This window comes from Salvelinus namaycush, chromosome 7 (genome assembly GCF_016432855.1).
Source record: "Salvelinus namaycush isolate Seneca chromosome 7, SaNama_1.0, whole genome shotgun sequence".
NCBI lineage: Eukaryota > Metazoa > Chordata > Actinopteri > Salmoniformes > Salmonidae > Salvelinus > Salvelinus namaycush.
Window position 1 is genome coordinate 1,783,017 of NC_052313.1, and position 16,281 is coordinate 1,799,297.

Here is a 16,281-nt window from a genome sequence, read left to right on the forward strand (position 1 = left end):
CTCTCGAACGCAATAGCAACATCCTAACACCACATATCACAGGCAAGCAGTGGTGAGGAAGGAATCCACTCATTATCCATTATCCATCGTTAGCCTCTCTCTTTCTCCCTCCCTCTCTGTTCTTTTCTTTATCTGTGCATTCAGCGTATCCATTAGAGCGTTATTTTACACTATAGAGTTAGAGACATTTAGATACGCCAGCTCGGCTGAGCTCCACACTACGAACGGACCACCGAGTGCTTCTCAGGGCAGATTGCAGCCGCCGAAGACAGCTCCTTCTGTGATGTAAATCAACACCTGAATAAAAGGCTAATTAAGATGAGGGGGAAAAATGATCGGCCTTCACTGCAACCTCCCCTAGACCGACGCGTCCTTTATGACTTGAAGCTGTTCGCAAAAAAAAGTCACCCTTCTTAAAAGGAAGTATAAACTTCTTCTTTTTTTTTTCTTTTTTTTTGCACTCCGCTTTTATTTCTTGTGGTCATGTGACAATGTACTGTAGGTTAAGACAGGCTAAGACTCGAGGCTATCGGCTGAGACGATCCATATCTTGTGCTGTCGGAAGACAGCTGGAGGGCATAGTAAGGTTGATAACCTCCGTGGCTGTCCATGACAATGATGAAGGTATGATTTAACACTAAGAGTGGACAAAAGCCTGGTATACGTTGTGTATTGCTTAGAAAAGCCGCCGAGAATTCTTGGATGAACGTTCTTCTAGAGAGGGAGACTGACTGAGGCTGGGAATGTGTCGTGATGATGAGTCAGCCGACAGGGCATAATGCTATCAACAAATTATCACACCGATGTACCACTAGTGTAGTGTCTCTCTCTATCTGACAGAAATCACACTGAAATGTAGAACGTGGACAACACAGAAACTAACCAGGTGTTCTCTCCTACAGGTGGAGGTTCTGGATGGCAGGACCAGGCAACAGCTGTGTTTTCTAGATAAGGTACAGGCATTGTACATCCAACCCAATCACAATATGGATACTCCAAAGTTAAATGATTCTGATTGAGCTTGAATTTCTCTAGTCGATATTCTTGCCTATTGACGTATTTGGTCTTTATTTCCAGGTGGAGCCCCACGTTACAATAGGAGAAATCAAGAGACTTTTTCACAAGTCATGTAAGTATTGATATGTCACTAGTAATTATCCTATAATTGATCAACCGGTCATGATAGAACGTCTAGTAACAATAACTTCATAAAAGGTAACACATATCACCTATTAAAATATATCGGCTGTACAGTACTGATCAACTTGATCAATGAAATGATAAATGAGAGCTAGTTTGATGAATGCCATAATCTAAAATATCACATCAGATAAAACAAGGGTTCAGTGTGTGTCGTCAAGGGAGCCATGAAAAACAGCCACAGACCCGAGCACACAAACAGCCACAGACCGAGCACACAAACAGCCACAGACAGAGCACACAAACAGCCACAGACCCGAGCACACAAACAGCCACAGACCCGAGCACACAAACAGCCACAGACCCGAGCACACAAACAGCCACAGACCCGAGCACACAAACAGCCACAGACCCGAGCACACAAACAGCCACAGACCCGAGCACACAAACAGCCACAGACCCGAGCACACACGTCTAGAGATCCTGGAACTGTTGGAGGCAGTGAGACAACAGCTGAAGTCTACTCCGTTGTGAGGAACTACTGCTATAGGCCTGAAACTAAACTCTCTCTGTGTGTGTGTGTGTGTGTGTGTGTGTGTGTGTGTGTGTGTGTGTGTGTGTGTGTGTGTGTGTGTGTGTGTGTGTGTGTGTGTGTGTGTGTGTGTGTGTGTGTGTGTGTGTGTGTGTGTGTGTCTGTGTGTGTGTGTGTTGTGTGTGTGGTGTGTCTGCGCGTGTGTGTGTGTGTGTGTGTCTGTGTGTCTGTGTGTGTGTGTGTTGTGTGTGTGGTTGTCTGTGTGTGTGTGTGTTTGTGTGTCTGCATGTGTGTTGTGTGTCTGCGTGTGTGTTGTGTGTGTGTGTGTGTTTGTGTGTGTTGTGTGTGTGTGTGTGTGTGTGTGTGTGTGTGTGTGTGTGCGTCAGATCAACAGTTGTATCCAGCCAGACAGGACCTCAAGCTCGACCCCAGTAAGTGATTCATGTGGTTAGACTGCTACTGTTAGTCTAACTGTTGCTGAAGTGGATTTTTTGTTGTTGTTGATGTTTATTGTCACATATTTCAGCCACACGCGTTGCTGACAGGTGTATAAAGTCGAACACACAGCCATGCAATCTCCATAGACAAACGTTGGCAGTAGAATCGCCTCACTGGGTTTGGCGGATGCCTGGAAAACTCTACCTGCCCCAATGCATAGATCCAACTGTACATTTTTGTGGAGGAGGAAATGGTCTGGGGCTGTTTTTCATGGTTCGGGCCCCTTAGTTCCAATGAAGGGAAATCTTAACGCTACAGCATACAATGACATTCTAGACAATTCTGTGCTCCCAACTTTGTGGCAACAGTTTGGGGATGGTTCTTTCCCGTTTCAGCATGACAATGCCCCAGTGCACAAAGCGAGGTCCATACAGAAATGGTTTGTCGAGTTTGGTGTGGAAGAACTTGACTGGCCTGCACAGAGCCCTGACCTCAACCCCATCGAACTCCTTTCAGATCATTTGGAACGCCGACTGTGAGCCAGGCCTAATCCCCACTGCAATGTTCCAACATCTAGTGGAAAGTCTTCCCAGATGAGTGGAGGCTGTTTATAGCAGCAAAAGGGGAGGGGGACAACTCCATATTAATGCCCATGATTTTGGAACGAGATGTTCGACGAGCATCATTTTTCTCGATCAACTTCATATTCATCATCTCCAGCATTAACGCAGTAAAGAACATAGAGGAAGATTAAATGTTTTCTAACATCATCCACCAATTAGTAAGCAATGCCTTAATTGGCTAAAATCACACGATGCACACCGATGATGTCATTGGAAACACTTTTCTTCCTCTTTTGTTTTACTACAGAACATAGAAACATTCACAGGTGTTGATGTTGGGGTGGTGCTGGATAATACATTTAAAAAAAATGTCCCTACAAGTGCCTTGATCAAGGGCACATTGACACGCGTTTCACCTTGTCGACACAGGTATTCGAACCAGTGGTTACTGGCCAAATGCTCTAACCTCTGGCTACCTGCCACCCCACTTGCTAGAGTGTTGAGTTTAATCAACTTTACATCCTCATTTGTTTTGAATCATTTGATTGCATTGGAACACTTTCAATGTTTAAGACAATATAATGTACGAAGTTCACAAGCCAAACAGCTAATATATTCTCTGTTGTCAACGTGATGTGAGATGATTGGGTTGTAATGTACACAAAGTTTGTTTTTTTACCCCTTTTTTTCTCCCCAATTTCATGGTATCCAATTGGTAGTTTCAGTCTTGTCTCATCGCTGTAACTCCCGTATGGACTCTGGAGAGGCGAAGGTCGAGAGCCGTGCGTCCTCCAAAACACAACCCAACCAAGCCGGCACTGCTTCTTGACACAATGCCCACTTATCCCAGAAGCCAGCCGCACCAATGTGTCGGAGGAAACACCGTACACCTGGTGACCGTGTCAGCTTGCACTGCACCCGGCCCGCCACAGGAGTCGCTAGTGCGCGATGGGACAAGGACATCCCTGCCGGCCAAACCCTCCCCTAACCCGGACGACGCTGGGCCAATTGTGTGCCCCCCCATGGGCCTCACGGTCGCGGCCAGCTGCGACAGAGCCTGGACTCGAACTCAGAATATCTAGTGGCACAGCTAACACTGCTGCGCCACTCGAGAGGCCCAGCATGTACACTCTTAAAGACATATTCCAGTACTTTGGCGACTAAGGAAAGTATTTTTGAAACCTCCTGCTTTGGGCTGAATGTGTCAATGTGTCGTTCATACATGCTCCTTAGCAATTCGAGTTCTAGCCAATGAGCTTTTACATGTAAGTCATTTAGCAGACACTCTTATCCAGAGAGACCTACAGAAGCAATAAGGGATAAGTGCCTTACTCAAGGACACATGGACAGATTTTTCACCTTTCGGTTACTGGCCCAACGCTCTTAACCGCTAGGCTACCTGCCACCGCATTTGAGTGACAGCTAGCAAGAGGTCTGCGCAACGTTAGGCACAACGGCCCACACAGCAGCGACAGAGAGAGAGCAACGTTAGGCACAGCGGCCCACACAGCAGCGACAGAGAGAGCAACGTTAGGCACAGCGGCCCACACAGCAGCGACAGAGAGAGCAACGTTAGGCACAGCGGCCCACACAGCAGCGACAGAGAGAGAGCAACGTTAGGCACAGCGGCCCACACAGCAGCGACAGAGAGAGAGCAACGTTAGGCACAGCGGCCCACACAGCAGCGACAGAGAGAGCAACGTTAGGCACAGCGGCCCACACAGCAGCGACAGAGAGAGCAACGTTAGGCACAGCGGCCCACACAGCAGCGACAGAGAGAGAGCAACGTTAGGCACAGCGGCCCACACAGCAGCGACAGAGAGAGCAACGTTAGGCACAGCGGCCCACACAGCAGCGACAGAGAGAGAGCAACGTTAGGCACAGCGGCCCACACAGCAGCGACAGAGAGAGCAACGTTAGGCACAGCGGCCCACACAGCAGCGACAGAGAGAGCAACGTTAGGCACAGCGGCCCACACAGCAGCGACAGAGAGAGCAACGTTAGGCACAGCGGCCCACACAGCAGCGACAGAGAGAGCAACGTTAGGCACAGCGGCCCACACAGCAGCGACAGAGAGAGAGCAACGTTAGGCACAGCGGCTCACACAGCAGCGACAGAGAGAGCAACGTTAGGCACAGCGGCCCACACAGCAGCGACAGAGAGAGCAACGTTAGGCACAGCGGCCCACACAGCAGCGACAGAGAGAGAGCAACGTTAGGCACAGCGGCCCACACAGCAGCGACAGAGAGAGAGCAACGTTAGGCACAGCGGCCCACACAGCAGCGACAGAGAGAGCAACGTTAGGCACAGCGGCCCACACAGCAGCGACAGAGCGAGAGCAACGTTAGGCACAGCGGCCCACACAGCAGCGACAGAGAGAGAGCAACGTTAGGCACAGCGGCCCACACAGCAGCGACAGAGAGAGAGCAGCGTTAGGCACAGCGGCCCACACAGCAGCGACAGAGAGAGCAACGTTAGGCACAACGGCCCACACAGCAGCGACAGAGAGAGAGCAACGTTAGGCACAGCGGCCCACACAGCAGCGACAGAGAGAGAGCAACGTTAGGCACAGCGGCCCACACAGCAGCGACAGAGAGAGAGCAACGTTAGGCACAGCGGCCCACACAGCAGCGACAGAGCGAGAGCAACGTTAGGCACAACGGCTCACACAGCAGCGACAGAGAGAGCAACGTTAGGCACAGCGGCCCACACAGCAGCGACAGAGAGAGAGCAACGTTAGGCACAACGGCCCACACAGCAGCGACAGAGAGAGAGCAACGTTAGGCACAACGGCCCACACAGCAGCGACAGAGAGAGCAACGTTAGGCACAGCGGCCCACACAGCAGCGACAGAGAGAGCAACGTTAGGCACAACGGCCCACACAGCAGCGACAGAGAGAGAGCAACGTTAGGCACAGCGGCCCACACAGCAGCGACAGAGAGAGCAACGTTAGGCACAGCGGCCCACACAGCAGCGACAGAGAGAGAGCAACGTTAGGCACAGCGGCCCACACAGCAGCGACAGAGAGAGCAACGTTAGGCACAGCGGCCCACACAGCAGCGACAGAGAGAGCAACGTTAGGCACAGCGGCCCACACAGCAGCGACAGAGAGAGCAACGTTAGGCACAGCGGCTCACACAGCAGTGACAGAGAGAGAGCAACGTTAGGCACAGCGGCCCACACAGCAGCGACAGAGAGAGCAACGTTAGGCACAGCGGCTCACACAGCAGCGACAGAGAGAGAGCAACGTTAGGCACAGCGGCCCACAAAGCAGCGACAGAGAGAGAGCAACGTTAGGCACAGCGGCCCACACAGCAGCGACAGAGAGAGAGCAACGTTAGGCACAGCGGCCCACACAGCAGCGACAGAGAGAGAGCAACGTTAGGCACAGCGGCCCACAAAGCAGCGACAGAGAGAGAGCAACGTTAGGCACAGCGGCCCACACAGCAGCGACAGAGAGAGAGCAACGTTAGGCACAGCGGCTCACACAGCAGCGACAGAGAGAGAGCAACGTTAGGCACAGCGGCCCACACAGCAGCGACAGAGAGAGCAACGTTAGGCACAGCGGCCCACACAGCAGCGACAGAGAGAGCAACGTTAGGCACAACGGCCCACACAGCAGCGACAGAGAGAGAGCAACGTTAGGCACAGCGGCCCACACAGCAGCGACAGAGAGAGCAACGTTAGGCACAGCGGCCCACACAGCAGCGACAGAGAGAGAGCAACGTTAGGCACAGCGGCCCACACAGCAGCGACAGAGAGAGCAACGTTAGGCACAGCGGCCCACACAGCAGCGACAGAGAGAGAGCAACGTTAGGCACAACGGCCCACACAGCAGCGACAGAGAGAGAGCAACGTTAGGCACAACGGCCCACACAGCAGCGACAGAGAGAGCAACGTTAGGCACAGCGGCCCACACAGCAGCGACAGAGAGAGAGCAACGTTAGGCACAGCGGCCCACACAGCAGCGACAGAGAGAGAGCAACGTTAGGCACAGCGGCCCACACAGCAGCGACAGAGAGAGCAACGTTAGGCACAGCGGCCCACACAGCAGCGACAGAGAGAGAGCAACGTTAGGCACAGCGGCCCACACAGCAGCGACAGAGAGAGAGCAACGTTAGGCACAGCGGCCCACACAGCAGCGACAGAGAGAGAGCAACGTTAGGCACAGCGGCCCACACAGCAGCGACAGAGAGAGAGCAACGTTAGGCACAGCGGCCCACACAGCAGCGACAGAGAGAGCAACGTTAGGCACAGCGGCCCACACAGCAGCGACAGAGAGAGCAACGTTAGGCACAGCGGCCCACACAGCAGCGACAGAGAGAGAGCAGCGTTAGGCACAGCGGCGCACACAGCAGCGACAGAGAGAGAGCAGCGTTAGGCACAGCGGCCCACACAGCAGCGACAGAGAGAGAGCAACGTTAGGCACAGCGGCCCACACAGCAGCGACAGAGAGAGCAACGTTAGGCACAGCGGCCCACACAGCAGCGACAGAGAGAGCAACGTTAGGCACAGCGGCCCACACAGCAGCGACAGAGAGAGCAACGTTAGGCACAGCGGCCCACACAGCAGCGACAGAGAGAGCAACGTTAGGCACAGCGGCCCACACAGCAGCGACAGAGAGAGCAACGTTAGGCACAGCGGCCCACACAGCAGCGACAGAGAGAGCAACGTTAGGCACAGCGGCCCACACAGCAGCGACAGAGAGAGCAACGTTAGGCACAGCGGCCCACACAGCAGCGACAGAGAGAGAGCAACGTTAGGCACAGCGGCCCACACAGCAGCGACAGAGAGAGCAACGTTAGGCACAGCGGCCCACACAGCAGCGACAGAGAGAGCAACGTTAGGCACAGCGGCCCACACAGCAGCGACAGAGAGAGCAACGTTAGGCACAACGGCCCACACAGCAGCGACAGAGAGAGCAACGTTAGGCACAACGGCCCACACAGCAGCGACAGAGAGAGCAACGTTAGGCACAGCGGCCCACACAGCAGCGACAGAGAGAGAGCAACGTTAGGCACAGCGGCCCACACAGCAGCGACAGAGAGAGAGCAACGTTAGGCACAGCGGCCCACACAGCAGCGACAGAGAGAGCAACGTTAGGCACAACGGCCCACACAGCAGCGACAGAGAGAGCAACGTTAGGCACAGCGGCCCACACAGCAGCGACAGAGAGAGCAACGTTAGGCACAACGGCCCACACAGCAGCGACAGAGAGAGCAACGTTAGGCACAGCGGCCCACACAGCAGCGACAGAGAGAGCAACGTTAGGCACAGCGGCCCACACAGCAGCGACAGAGAGAGCAACGTTAGGCACAGCGGCCCACACAGCAGCGACAGAGAGAGCAACGTTAGGCACAGCGGCCCACACAGCAGCGACAGAGAGAGAGCAACGTTAGGCACAGCGGCCCACACAGCAGCGACAGAGAGAGAGCAACGTTAGGCACAGCGGCCCACAAAGCAGCGACAGAGAGAGCAACGTTAGGCACAGCGGCCCACACAGCAGCGACAGAGAGAGAGCAACGTTAGGCACAGCGGCCCACACAGCAGCGACAGAGAGAGAGCAACGTTAGGCACAGCGGCCCACACAGCAGCGACAGAGAGAGAGCAACGTTAGGCACAGCGGCCCACACAGCAGCGACAGAGAGAGAGCAACGTTAGGCACAACGGCCCACACAGCAGCGACAGAGAGAGCAACGTTAGGCACAGCGGCCCACACAGCAGCGACAGAGAGAGAGCAACGTTAGGCACAGCGGCCCACACAGCAGCGACAGAGAGAGCAACGTTAGGCACAGCGGCCCACACAGCAGCGACAGAGAGAGAGCAACGTTAGGCACAGCGGCCCACACAGCAGCGACAGAGAGAGAGCAACGTTAGGCACAGCGGCCCACACAGCAGCGACAGAGAGAGAGCAACGTTAGGCACAGCGGCCCACACAGCAGCGACAGAGAGAGCAACGTTAGGCACAGCGGCCCACACAGCAGCGACAGAGAGAGAGCAACGTTAGGCACAGCGGCCCACACAGCAGCGACAGAGAGAGAGCAACGTTAGGCACAGCGGCCCACACAGCAGCGACAGAGAGAGAGCAACGTTAGGCACAGCGGCCCACACAGCAGCGACAGAGAGAGCAACGTTAGGCACAGCGGCCCACACAGCAGCGACAGAGAGAGAGCAACGTTAGGCACAGCGGCCCACACAGCAGCGACAGAGAGAGCAACGTTAGGCACAGCGGCCCACACAGCAGCGACAGAGAGAGAGCAACGTTAGGCACAGCGGCCCACACAGCAGCGACAGAGAGAGAGCAACGTTAGGCACAGCGGCCCACACAGCAGCGACAGAGAGAGCAACGTTAGGCACAGCGGCCCACACAGCAGCGACAGAGAGAGCAACGTTAGGCACAGCGGCCCACACAGCAGCGACAGAGAGAGAGCAACGTTAGGCACAGCGGCCCACACAGCAGCGACAGAGAGAGCAACGTTAGGCACAGCGGCCCACACAGCAGCGACAGAGAGAGAGCAACGTTAGGCACAGCGGCCCACACAGCAGCGACAGAGAGAGAGCAACGTTAGGCACAACGGCCCACACAGCAGCGACAGAGAGAGAGCAGCGTTAGGCACAGCGGCCCACACAGCAGCGACAGAGAGAGCAACGTTAGGCACAGCGGCCCACACAGCAGCGACAGAGAGAGCAACGTTAGGCACAGCGGCCCACACAGCAGCGACAGAGAGAGAGCAACGTTAGGCACAGCGGCCCACACAGCAGCGACAGAGAGAGAGCAACGTTAGGCACAACGGCCCACACAGCAGCGACAGAGAGAGCAACGTTAGGCACAGCGGCCCACACAGCAGCGACAGAGAGAGAGCAACGTTAGGCACAGCGGCCCACACAGCAGCGACAGAGAGAGAGCAACGTTAGGCACAACGGCCCACACAGCAGCGACAGAGAGAGCAACGTTAGGCACAGCGGCCCACACAGCAGCGACAGAGAGAGAGCAACGTTAGGCACAGCGGCCCACACAGCAGCGACAGAGAGAGCAACGTTAGGCACAGCGGCCCACACAGCAGCGACAGAGAGAGCAACGTTAGGCACAGCGGCCCACACAGCAGCGACAGAGAGAGAGCAACGTTAGGCACAGCGGCCCACACAGCAGCGACAGAGAGAGAGCAACGTTAGGCACAGCGGCCCACACAGCAGCGACAGAGAGAGAGCAACGTTAGGCACAGCGGCCCACACAGCAGCGACAGAGAGAGAGCAACGTTAGGCACAGCGGCCCACACAGCAGCGACAGAGAGAGAGCAACGTTAGGCACAGCGGCCCACACAGCAGCGACAGAGAGAGCAACGTTAGGCACAGCGGCCCACACAGCAGCGACAGAGAGAGCAACGTTAGGCACAGCGGCCCACACAGCAGCGACAGAGAGAGCAACGTTAGGCACAGCGGCCCACACAGCAGCGACAGAGAGAGAGCAACGTTAGGCACAGCGGCCCACACAGCAGCGACAGAGAGAGAGCAACGTTAGGCACAGCGGCCCACACAGCAGCGACAGAGAGAGAGCAACGTTAGGCACAGCGGCCCACACAGCAGCGACAGAGAGAGCAACGTTAGGCACAGCGGCCCACACAGCAGCGACAGAGAGAGAGCAACGTTAGGCACAACGGCTCACACAGCAGCGACAGAGAGAGAGCAACGTTAGGCACAGCGGCCCACACAGCAGCGACAGAGAGAGAGCAGCGTTAGGCACAGCGGCCCACACAGCAGCGACAGAGAGAGAGCAACGTTAGGCACAGCGGCCCACACAGCAGCGACAGAGAGAGAGCAACGTTAGGCACAACGGCCCACACAGCAGCGACAGAGAGAGAGCAACGTTAGGCACAGCGGCTCACACAGCAGCGACAGAGAGAGAGCAACGTTAGGCACAACGGCTCACACAGCAGCGACAGAGAGAGAGCAACGTTAGGCACAGCGGCCCACACAGCAGCGACAGAGAGAGAGCAACGTTAGGCACAACGGCCCACACAGCAGCGACAGAGAGAGAGCAACGTTAGGCACAGCGGCTCACACAGCAGCGACAGAGAGAGAGCAACGTTAGGCACAACGGCTCACACAGCAGCGACAGAGAGAGAGCAACGTTAGGCACAGCGGCCCACACAGCAGCGACAGAGAGAGAGCAACGTTAGGCACAACGGCCCACACAGCAGCGACAGAGAGAGAGCAACGTTAGGCACAGCGGCTCACACAGCAGCGACAGAGAGAGAGCAACGTTAGGCACAGCGGCTCACACAGCAGCGACAGAGAGAGCAACGTTAGGCACAGCGGCCCACACAGCAGCGACAGAGAGAGAGCAACGTTAGGCACAGCGGCCCACACAGCAGCGACAGAGAGAGAGCAACGTTAGGCACAGCGGCCCACACAGCAGCGACAGAGAGAGAGCAACGTTAGGCACAGCGGCTCACACAGCAGCGACAGAGAGAGAGCAACGTTAGGCACAGCGGCTCACACAGCAGCGACAGAGAGAGAGCAACGTTAGGCACAGCGGCTCACACAGCAGCGACAGAGAGAGCAACGTTAGGCACAGCGGCCCACACAGCAGCGACAGAGAGAGCAACGTTAGGCACAGCGGCCCACACAGCAGCGACAGAGAGAGAGCAACGTTAGGCACAGCGGCCCACACAGCAGCGACAGAGAGAGAGCAACGTTAGGCACAACGGCCCACACAGCAGCGACAGAGAGAGCAACGTTAGGCACAGCGGCCCACACAGCAGCGACAGAGAGAGCAACGTTAGGCACAGCGGCCCACACAGCAGCGACAGAGAGAGAGCAACGTTAGGCACAGCGGCCCACACAGCAGCGACAGAGAGAGCAACGTTAGGCACAGCGGCCCACACAGCAGCGACAGAGAGAGCAACGTTAGGCACAGCGGCCCACACAGCAGCGACAGAGAGAGAGCAACGTTAGGCACAGCGGCCCACACAGCAGCGACAGAGAGAGAGCAACGTTAGGCACAGCGGCCCACACAGCAGCGACAGAGAGAGCAACGTTAGGCACAGCGGCCCACACAGCAGCGACAGAGAGAGAGCAGCGTTAGGCACAGCGGCCCACACAGCAGCGACAGAGAGAGAGCAACGTTAGGCACAGCGGCCCACACAGCAGCGACAGAGAGAGAGCAACGTTAGGCACAACGGCCCACACAGCAGCGACAGAGAGAGAGCAACGTTAGGCACAGCGGCTCACACAGCAGCGACAGAGAGAGAGCAGCGTCGTAGTGCACATATCTGCACATATGTGACATAGTATGCATTTTTCGGCGACCACTCTTGGCTATTGAGTGCTACTTTCAGAACTACTGGCTAAAAATAATACAAAAAGTAGCGGAGAATCTCTTTAATATAGCTTGTTACTTGAAGCGGAAAGGCAATCTCATTTAGCTGAACCTAAATGGGTCAATATCTACCCCGTTGAGCTTACACTATAATTACTTTCAATTATTCCTCCACAGAAACAGGTTAGGAGTAAGGTCACCTTGAGCTTCTAGGACAAGAGAATAGGGAACATTGATTGGTTCTAAGAAAAGAATCCATGTAAGAAGTTTTTCTTCTTATAATCTATGACATTTTACATGGAGGATGAATTCCTTGGTCTGTTTGAACAGGAAAATCAAACTCTGCATTTTATTTTCACATCTTGTTTTTTTTTTATATATATATTTCTCAGAAGGAAAATCACTTAAGGACGACGATGTATTACAAAACCTACCAGTTGGGACCACGGCAACCATATATTTTAGGGACCTGGGTCCACAGATCGGGTGGACAATGGTAAGAGCCTGTGACCTACAGTACTGTAGATTCAAACTGCAGTCCCCCATTGGACTCTTATGGACTTTTAACATTTGACAAGAGCCTCTTCTTTCAGCTATCAAGTTCAGGTTTCATGTTAATTTGACATGTGTAATGAATACATTGGACATCTTACCTGGGTCCAACCTCTTCCGCTGTTGGCAGGTGTTTTTAGCGGAGTACATTGGCCCCCTGTTTATTTACCTCCTGTTCTATTTCCGAGTTCCCTATATCTACTCACAGCAGGACGCCTTCACCTCCAGCTCCAACTCAGTGGTCACGTAAGTCAGTCTCTAATACACCCAATAACATACTGATTGGCTTCAGATGAGATCCAATCTAACATTCATCTGTCTCTCTCTTTCTTTGCCTCCATCCAATGTCCCCTTCTCTCTTCCTCACGTTTCTATCTCTCTCCCCACACCTCTCTCTCTCTCCCCCACACCTCTCTCTCTCTCCCCCACTCTCTCTCTCTCTCCCCCCACTCTCTCTCTCTCCCCCCACTCTCTCTCTCTCCCCCCACATCTCTCGCTCTCTCTCCCCCCCACATCTCTCTCTCTCTTCCTCTCGTTTCTATCTCTCCCCACACCTCTCTCTCTCTCCCCCACTCTCTCTCTCTCTCCCCCCCACATCTCTCTCTCTCTTCCTCTCGTTTCTATCTCTCCCCACACCTCTCTCTCTCTCCCCCACTCTCTCTCTCTCTCCCCCCCACATCTCTCTCTCTCTTCCTCTCGTTTCTATCTCTCCCCACACCTCTCTCTCTCTCCCCCACTCTCTCTCCCCCCACTCTCTCTCTCTCCCCCCACACCTCTCTCTCCCCACATCTCTCGCTCTCTCCCCCCCCCACATTGCTCTCTCTCTCCCCACCTCTCTCTCCCCCCACCTCTCTCGCTCTCTCTCCCCACCCCCTCTCTCTCTCCCCACCCCCTCTCTCTCTCCCCCCACCCCTGTCTCTCTCCCCCCCCTCTCTCTCTCCCCACCTCTCTCTCGTCTCTCGTCTCGCTCTCCTTCAGACTAGCCTGTGCCTGTCACACCTGCCACTACATCAAGAGATTGATTGAGACTATCTTTGTGCACCGGTTCTCCCATGGCACCATGCCTCTCAGGACTATAGTCAGGGTACGGACTTCCTCTGCTCCACTTGGGCTACTTTACTTCGAAGCCATGTATTTTACAGTATTACTAGTGTACTTTACAGTGCTAATTTAAATGTGGGTCATAATTTACAGTATATGGACAATAACAACCACTGCTCCTCACATTCTCAATACAAAACATAGTCACTCTCTGTCTTTGTCCTATCAAAGGTTTGTAATACACTGCTACTACTGCAGTATTATCTGCAGAACATCAAGATATCATTAGAAATATTTTTTTTTACAATATATTGGCCTCCCGAGTGGCACAGCGGTCTAAGGCACTGCATCTCAGTGCTTGAGGCGTCACTACAGACACCCTGGTTTGAATCCAGGCTGTATCACAAACGGCCGTGATTAAGAGTCCCATAGGACGCCGCACAATTGGCCCAGCATCGTCCGGGTTTTGTCAGGTGTAGGCCGTCATTGTAAATAAAAATTTGGTCTCAACTGACTTGCCTAGTTAAATAAAGGTTAGAAACACTAGCAAATTGATAGTGTGCTTACTGGTATTTCCCTCTCTTTCTGTCAGAACTGTGTGTATTACTGGTGTTTCCCTCTCTTTCTGTCAGAACTGTGTGTATTACTGGACCTTCTCGGCATGGTTGGCCTTCTACATCAACCATCCACTGTACACGCCTCCATGTAAGTCCTCTATCATTCAGACCGACCACTCAGACCGACCGACCACTCAGACCGACCGACCACTCAGACCGACCGACCACTCAGACCGACCGACCACTCAGTCCGACCGACCACTCAGTCCGACCGACCACTCAGTCCGACCGACCACTCAGACCGACCGACCACTCAGACCGACCGACCACTCAGACCGACCGACCACTCAGACCGACCACTCAGACGACCGACCACTCAGTGGCTCAACAAGACTTACAGTCCCTCCTCCACTCTATATATACGTAGGTACATCTGAATAATAACAAGATGACTTCTCTCAACCAAACATCCAACTAACCAATGGTTTATGTCTCTCCACAGCGTATGGAGACATGCAGGCGAACTACGCACTGGCTATATTTGTGGTACGTATTGGTTGACAAAACACCCGATGAGGGTGATGAACACGAGAAATAATTATGACTTTGACGTGTGTTAAACGGGATATGTGTTTTATGTTTTGAGTGCAGCTCTGTGAGGCTGGTAATTTCTCCATTCACGTGGCCCTCAATAACCTCAAGGCAGAAGGTGGGCCCAAGTGCAGAAAGTTCCCTCGCCCGACGAAGAACCCATTCACGTGGCTCTTCTTCCTCGTGTCTTGCCCCAATTACACCTACGAGGTAAGGATGAAGGCTATAAACCATATAAATAGATCCTGTTTCTATGGCTACGACGTGTTGTGACTATATGGTTGTGGTTTCTGAAATGATCAATGGTGTTACAGGTTATCGATATTTCTTTCATTTAGGTAGGAGCCTGGGCAAGTTTCTCTGTTATGACCCAGTGTCTTCCAGGTCAGTCGATTTAGATCCATTTTATAAATGTTTACTAATTTCAGGTTTATTTCCCATATTTAATGAATACTTCGGCAATTTTACTCACTCACGCATGTATATTCCCACTACTCGTGTGTGTGTGTGTGTGTTGCACTGTGCTGCCACTAAGGTACAATCTGTTATTGATCTGTCTCTCCACAGTGGCCTTGTTCACCTTCTTTGGTTTGATCCAGATGACCATCTGGGCCAATGGGAAGCATAAAGCCTACACCAGGGAGTTCAAGGACTACCCACACCTGCGTATGCCAATTATCCCACTCCTCCTCTGACCACACGACAAACATTCACCATTCTGACTGAGGAGTATTAGAGGCATCAACCTGCCTGAAACGCTGTTGGAGATCGATGGGTTACTGTATTTCTCACAAAGCACGAAGACCCCATTGGCTGTTCTTCTTCTTCTTCTAGCGTCATGGCAATGGTCTGTTATCTTTTCAACAACTATCAAGGACAGAATTCACAGAAAGGATTGTGTCATCACTGTTGTGGATTGTGTATTGATTATGTTTCATTCAATCTTTGAGACGCAGCTATATTGATAAGTTATTTATATGATATATTTTACCGATCAGGATGATTGATTGACTGTTAAGACGCAGCTATATTGATAAGTTATTTATATGATATATTTTACCGATCAGGATGATTGATTGACTGTTAAGACGCAGCTATATTGATAAGTTATTTATATGATATATTTTACCGATCAGGATGATTGATTGACTGTTAAGACGCAGCTATATTGATAAGTTATTTATATGATATATTTTACCGATCAGGATGATTGATTGACTGTTAAGACGCAGCTATATTGATAAGATATTTATATGATATATTTTACCGATCAGGATGATTGATTGACTGTTAAGACGCAGCTATATTGATAAGATATTTATATGATATATTTTACCGATCAGGATGATTGATTGACTGTTAAGACGCAGCTATATTGATAAGATATTTATATGATATATTTTACCGATCAGGATGATTGATTGACTGTTAAGAGTCAGCTATATTGATAAGTTATTTATATGATATATTTTACCGATCAGGATGATTGATTGACTGTTAAGACGCAGCTATATTGATAAGTTATTTATATGATATATTTTACCGAT

General features: G+C 52.7%; 1 protein-coding gene across 1 annotated transcript; it reads left to right on the forward strand.

Moving 5' to 3' along the window:
• Nucleotides 1-618: 618 nt before the first annotated feature.
• LOC120050274 (very-long-chain enoyl-CoA reductase-like) lies at nt 619-15,958 on the forward strand. Its single transcript, XM_038996851.1, has 12 exons — nt 619-624; nt 903-953; nt 1,078-1,129; nt 2,059-2,103; nt 12,386-12,489; nt 12,676-12,791; nt 13,524-13,629; nt 14,219-14,291; nt 14,646-14,689; nt 14,795-14,944; nt 15,073-15,118; nt 15,302-15,958. The coding sequence occupies exons 1-12, from the start codon at nt 619-621 to the stop codon at nt 15,427-15,429; spliced, it is 921 nt and encodes a 306-aa protein (XP_038852779.1). The 3' UTR covers nt 15,430-15,958.
• The last annotated feature ends 323 nt before the right edge of the window (nt 15,959-16,281 follow it).

Excerpts from the sequence above, each read along its gene's own strand:
- LOC120050274 (XM_038996851.1), top strand. Across the intron at positions 2,104-12,385 it reads GGACCTCAAGCTCGACCCCA|AAGGAAAATCACTTAAGGAC; the intron begins GTAAGTGATTCA and ends TATATTTCTCAG. Across the intron at positions 12,490-12,675 it reads CACAGATCGGGTGGACAATG|GTGTTTTTAGCGGAGTACAT; the intron begins GTAAGAGCCTGT and ends CGCTGTTGGCAG.